We start from the raw sequence: 6,884 nt of genomic DNA on the forward strand, positions 1-6,884 counted from the left end.
TATAGCAAAAAATGATCCGCCCAGGCATGTCGTAACATAGATTGATAGAGACACTAACACTTACAAATACGTAGATTCAGACGCACAAACCGAGCAAGACATGCATTGGAATAAACAAACCCCCACCCAGACACACAGGCACACAGGCCCTCAAATCGTTTAGCTTTAGAGTACCCACTATGTCCTTTATTTTTTATTTGAATTTTGAATTTGATGTGTTTGTGCTTTTAAGGATTTTTTCAAATGAAAATCTCAAAAATTTTGCTTGTGAAAAATCATTGAAAAGGTTTTGAAACAATTTTTATTATACGTCAAAAGCACTTCGCTTCAATACATGAGGCTTGGCAAAAGTTCGTCTAAAAAAGTATTCTAAGAATTGGGCAGAAAATTCTTTTAAAAGGCAGAAAATGCTTTAAAAAGGCAGAAAAGGTTTTCTTGATATGTTTTATTTTCTCGTCCAAGTTTCTTTTGGTTTCTCTCTGTACTTTTATTTTTCTTAATTTGTTTTCGACTTTTTATTATGCTTTCTTTTTATTAATGGATGGTCCTGGAAGCGCTTACAATATACAACAATTCATTGACTTTTCTTGACTCTCTTGTCCGTTTGTTTTTACCTTTTACTTTTTTTACTTTTTTTTAATTTCCACTTTCTACTCTACGTTTTTTTTGGTCATTAAGAAATGATCGTAAGGCTTGTCCCCATTATTGAGCCTGAGATTGTTTTATTAAATGTTCCGCTTCATCGGTCGGGGTTGGGGGAGGTATCAATCGTTTAGAATAAAGTATGGAAAAAAAATGTAAGGTTATTACAATGAGTGACCTAAACTGCCAACAAATTTTCAAAACCCCATAACAAAAAGAAACGTTTTTCCTTTGAATTTTAAGCTTTTTTAGTCCAAGTTTGTTAATAAATGGTGTTGTAATGGGTCGCAAAATCTTCGAATCACTTAAGTTTTATGGTTTTGTTTGATCTATCCGTTCACTGTAGATAATATATAGTTTTTTCTGTAAAAAAAGTTCACCATGTCAAACCAAATAAAAATAAGCTTCATCTTCTCATTCCGTGTATAGTAGCACAAATGTAATTCCTTGCCAAATAAAATGATAGAACAAAGGTAACCAAACCGAAAAACAATTGCATACAGAGACTGGATGACAAAGCAGAAATGAGGACAAAAAAACACCAGTACATATGCAGGCTTGGTTCTTATGATGCATTAAAAAGTAGAATTTTTTTTTTTTACCATTCAGAGAGGTACAAATTTAAAGTGCCAAGGATAAAAAAAAGGAAAAAGATACTCAAAAGAAATTGCTGGTGCATAGGTATCGACTCGATATTTTAGTTGCCGGGTCTTATTAACAAGAACAAATAGTAAGCCTGCCACCCAGCCTTACGGAAGTAGGGGTCTATACCTGGACCGTGATTTGTCAAGTATGGCAATAATCCACTGCTACCACAGGATTACCGTGGTCATCAAGCTAAAACAAGCTTTGATCCCCGGACATATCTTGGATCTACCTATATCTATGTATATTTAGCCGCTTAAATATACTAATTATACCTTATACCTCTTTATACTCTATTACTTATATATATCCTTAATTACTAAATTATACTAATATATTTCCTAATTATATACCAGTTCTACTAATTCTAAGCATATACTAATAAATTTTAAGTGTATACTAATAAGCATGTACTATAAAAGTCTTATATACTAACTATACATAACTCTTATTATACATCTACTAATTGTAACTTAGGTACTAATCATATCTACTTAAATTATATCCACTTATACTTGAAAACCACAGTTTCCTAAGGATTTTGTTCTGGTTGTTCCAAAATCATGAAGCTTTAGGGCATTACTAGATCTTCCTCAGTGTTGCCACGTTTAACCGTGAAAATAACTAGTCAGAACTAACTGATTATATTTGACAACGCCCTTTGTCATTAAAAATCCGTCCATAAATGATATTTCATCTTTTTTGACTACAATCTGTTGATTTTTAATCACCCCTTCTCTAATAATAAAACTTCTCTAAGGCTAAACTGCAAAAACTAAAACTGGAGATTAACAATACAATAAAACAATTTTAGGAATCGAAGAAACGTTTTGATGAAGACGCTGAATTCAAGAAAAGAGCCTATGCTGTTGTAGTAGAATTACAGACCCATGACCCAGACCAAACAAAACGGTGGCAACTTATCAGTGATACCTCTAGAAAAGGTAATTATCATTTGGCTTAGTCTCTTTTATTTCAGTATGTATTCGGGCCCTGTGTTGAGGGCTGGTAGTCTATTTGTTGTTACCTTGACTGATCCCATGGTTGTGTCTGGTAGTCTTTTTGCTGTTTTACAGGTCTGGTAGTCTTTTTTTGCAGATATGGTAGTCTTTTTGGTTTGGTAGTCTTTTTGTTACAGGTCTGGCCTGTAACAGTCCTTTTGTGTGTCTAGCAGTCCTTTTGTTGTTACTTTGACTGACAACAGGGGTGTGTTTGGTTGTCTGTATGCTTTTTTACAGGTCTTGTAGTATTTTTGTGGTCTTGGAGTCTTTTTGTGACATTTCTTGTCTTGGTATTGACATGGAATTTACAGGTGTTGTAGGCTTTTTGTTATTAATCTGTCTGACAACAATGGTGTGTATGGCAGTATGATTACTGTTTTAAAGTTTAGGGAGTTTTTTTACAGGTCTGATAGTCTTTTTGGTCTGATAGTCTTTTTGTTACAGGTCTGGTCTAGGTAATTACAGGCTATTTAAAGGTCTGGTAATCTTTTTGCTGTTTTCATTTTAATGCTGTCTTTTTTACAGGTCTGGTAGTCTTTTTGATCTGGTAGTCTTTTTGTTACAGGTCTAGTCTGGGTAATTACAGGTCATTTATAGGTCTGGTAGTTTTTTTGTTGTTATCTTGACTAACCCCATGGTTGTGTCACATCCAAATCCAGATTGGGATTTGCCTCCGTGGGTCGAAAAAAATTGTATAATTGCACTATCAGTTTTGCTCTTAAAAAGCACATAAATGTTAAAATAAATTATTAACAATGAACATGGAAATGACCAAGGCCATATATATGAGGCAGGGGAGGCATTTGGGATCCCCCTTCTATGAACTCTCCTCTCCCTAAGAAAGGTTTCTGGCTTAGGCTAGAACCCTGGATACAGCCCTAGACTAGTTTGCATACACAAGTTTGCTTATTTTCCTTGTTTTATTGTTTGCTGATTTGCTGATAAGTTTGCTGATTATATTTTTTTGGATTCATTTTCATATTTATTTTGGTAGCATTGAGCTATAAAACCAGCCAGATATTATAGAAGAATTGTGTTTTTGTTCGTTACACAGCAGAGAACTAACGAAACAAAGAAAAAAATGTGCTTCCCATGCAGAAAATGAGATTTTTCTCGGTTTTCAGGCAAATATATTTTTCTTGTTGTTCAAGCCAAGGGACTGTCCATTTCCGGAATAGGGGTTTTCGGCCAAGAAAATTCTAATGGTCTACATTGTTTTTTTATCTCAAAATATTTTTAAGGGTTTCAGGTTTTTTTTTTTTTTACTATCTTAGTCTTTTAATAGTTTGAATATATAGTTCAAATTGCGATAATTTTAATTTTATAATTATATTTACTTATTTTCTTTATAGTTTTCGCTTCATCGTAAAACAATCATGTAATCGTAAGAAAAATAATATAATCTTGTACCTGCAGATGTGATATTCGAAAACACTGAAAATAAAAGGCACATAAGAATTCAATGATGTCTTTTCGTCATTTCCAATGACACTAGCCCAACGACTTCGGTTTGCATCCAGATATCAAATCAAATGGAGTTAATTGCAAATTTACCCAAAAACACCTCTTTTTTAGTGGGGTAATTTCATCAAACGCCTAGAGAGGGGTGGCAAAGTTGGAGCAGATTTTTCCAAGTCAAGTAAAAAGGTTAGTTTAGGTTAAGTTAGGCTTGGTTAGGCTACGTATGCGCGCAGACGTAGGCTAACCTAACTTAACCTAACCTATGGTTTTGGTATTTCTGTGTTTCCATGTTCCAGTGCCTATCTCTGTATGTTTGTATATCTGAATTTATGTATTTGTATGTGTTTTTGTCTCTCTCACTCTCCTTGCCTATGTGTCTGGGACAGGTGAAGGCATGTCAAAGTGCCTGTCCTTGTCGGCTAAATTCCAAAATCTATATATTTGTATATGTTTTGGTCTCTCTCACTCTTTTTGCCTGTGTGTGTAAGTGGGCGGGTGTTTGCTTATTCCAATGATTGTCTTTCACGGTTTGTGTGTCTGAATCTACAGATGTGAGTGTTTTTGTGTCTCTCTCACTATTGTCGACTGTGTTTCTAGATGTGTGTTTGCTTTTTCAAAGTAATGTTTTTCTAGTTTTGTGAGTCTGAATCTCATAATGTGTATAGGTGTTTGTCTCTCTCTAAGTTTTTTTCGGTTTTTCTGGGCGTCTATGATATAATTAAAGCTAATTTCTCTATCCGTGTGTGTGTCTGCATCTAAAGATTTTTTTTTGTTTTTGTCTCTCTCAATATTTTCGTCTGTTTGTATGTGTTGGTGTTTGTTTATTCCAATGCATGTCTTTTTTTTTTTGTGTGTCTGAATCTTCGTATTTCTATGTGTTTTTGTCTCTCTCACTCTTTGTGTCTGTGTGTGTCTGGGTGGGTGTTTGCCTATTCCAATGCATGTCTTTCTTGGTTTGTGTGTCTGAATCTACGGATTTGTATGTGTTTTTGTCTCTCTTACTCTTTTTGCAAGTAGGTTACATTTCCTGTATCAATCGTATCACTTCCTGGAAGATCTAAAGTACAGTCAATCACTTTCTTGCCAAGAGTTGAATTGCCAAACACAGAACCATCACTTTGCCGACCATAACTGCCTATGTCAACATAGACAAACCGATAGTTAGCGTCACGCATAGGCATCAAGACTATGCTTTGGAACTGCTTGTAGTTGAAATATTGTGACCCCAAGTTTGGTGGAGCCTGGGTTCTAATGTGCTTCCCATCAATAGCTCCGACACAGTGGGGAAAGTTCCATTTCCCTTCAAACTCATGGGAAATTTCCTTCCAGTCATATTGCTCACTGGGAAATCGTAAAAATAATGAAGACAGCACTTGGCAGATTGTATTCATAGTGTTCCATATAATTTGGTTGACAGTCGACCTTCCCAGGTAATGTGTGAAGCTTTGGTTTCTCTGTGTACCACCAGCTGCAACTTATCTTAATGTCACTTCAAGCCTGTCTTTATGTTAAATAGCTGTTTTGAAATTTGTATTTTGTCTTGTAATATATGGTGTAACCAGAATAAGTGGGTAATGAAATTGCTTAGGTGACATTCTGAAATAGTCCTGAAACCAATCTGCATCCGTCAAACGCAGGTTATTGATTAGTAAGTTTGAAGCACCATTTTCACATCTCGTTTTCAAAAGTCTCTGACCCAAAATTTTCTTTTTCACATAGTCTCTGAGGCTTGTTAGCCTTTTCTATTCTTTCACCTTCTAAGTAAGTACAATAGCAAAACAGTAGTAGCCTCATGATCCATTTTTGATTCTTAAGCCAATTTTTCCAATGGCCAGAAAAAAAAATCTATCCAGAAAAACTAAGGACAGCAAGAACTTTGTTCTGGTATGAATATCTGGAATTCCCCGATCTTTTCTGTCCAGAAAAAAATTCTGCCCAAGAAAATTTCTGGGTAGTGAGAACTTAGCTTTAGGTACTCACCGTGAACGGAAAATCCTGCGCTTTGTCTTGCTTGAGAATTCGTTTGTCATTTATGTGAGTATTTTAATGTTTACCAGTATTTTTGATAATCAGATACTTATAAAAAAAAGTGCTTTGAAGAACTTAGCAGCGTAATTAGTATTCCCGTCCAAACCAATTGAATCAAAAACTAATAAATAAAATACAAGCCAATTAAATATAAAACTTTTTAAATTTTTTTACATGAGGGTTTGTTTTTTGGTCTCACTACCCCCCCCCCTCTCACCAAATTTTTGATTAACTCGTAAAAAAGTAAAAAAAAACATGTAAATATATTTTTGAAGTGTCTTAAAGTTTTTGTACTGAACACACTCATTACTTCAACTGGATGCAGTTGCCGGCGACTCTGACTCCTGATGTAATTCATTACTCCTGCAGAACTCACAAGACACATGTTTTGACACGCCCTAGCAGCATAGAAAAGTTAGCAAGGGGAATGAAAACGAACAGATATCAAGATAAAAAAGCTGTTCTTACCATCTATTTAGTTCTCCTTGTTGTGTAGTACTTTCGGTCTATTAATTCTATGATAAACATAAGGCCTGCAGCACCTGCTACGATGCAAATGATGCTTATTTACCAAATAATATGGGTTCTGTGGGAAATCGTCACCTGTGTTCTTTTTCCTTATTATATTTTTCCACACTGAGCAGGATGGTGCTTGCTTTGGCCTGTTTTTGAAACCACGAGGTGTTTTTCCACACCTACTATCTGGCAACACTAATTTCTCATGGAAAAAGTTAGAAGGACATTCAAAAACAGGATGAATTAAGGGTCGAGTGTAGTACAGGGTTGTCAACTTGCACACTTTTCGTGTGAAATGCACTCTTTTTTTTCGTTGCACTCTTTCACACCACGGACCGGATTTGCACTCTTTTTGCACATTATTTGCTCTTTGCACTCTTTTCTGCACACTTTTATGAAATGATGATAGAAAAGTATTAAGCGATATAAGAAATTGAAATTAAATTATTTAAGTGTAAAGATAAAACAGCTAGACGGTATGATCTCTGTTATCTATGCCTGAGCCGTCCCCCCGGCATCTTTCCCTTTTTTCGGCCATTTACCAAGAAGTAGATCAAAGCATAGAAAACCCGCGAAAACGTGGTAAATTCA

General features: G+C 35.2%; 1 protein-coding gene across 1 annotated transcript; it reads right to left on the reverse strand.

Moving 5' to 3' along the window:
• Positions 1 to 4,747: 4,747 nt before the first annotated feature.
• LOC148956865 (uncharacterized) lies at positions 4,748 to 5,140 on the reverse strand. Its single transcript, XM_089092363.1, has one exon. The coding sequence runs from the start codon at positions 5,138 to 5,140 to the stop codon at positions 4,748 to 4,750; it is 393 nt and encodes a 130-aa protein (XP_088948489.1).
• Between the last annotated feature and the right edge of the window lie 1,744 nt (positions 5,141 to 6,884).

The sequence above is a fragment of the Artemia sp. Qi Xiang Cuo genome, chromosome 1 (assembly GCF_049724085.1).
Source record: "Artemia sp. Qi Xiang Cuo chromosome 1, ASM4972408v1, whole genome shotgun sequence".
In the NCBI taxonomy this organism is placed as follows: Eukaryota; Metazoa; Arthropoda; class Branchiopoda; order Anostraca; family Artemiidae; genus Artemia; species Artemia sp. Qi Xiang Cuo.

Coding starts and splice junctions, on each gene's coding strand:
- LOC148956865 (XM_089092363.1), bottom strand. CDS start 5,140: ATGAATACAATCTGCCAAGTGCTGTCTTCATTATTTTTACGATTTCCC.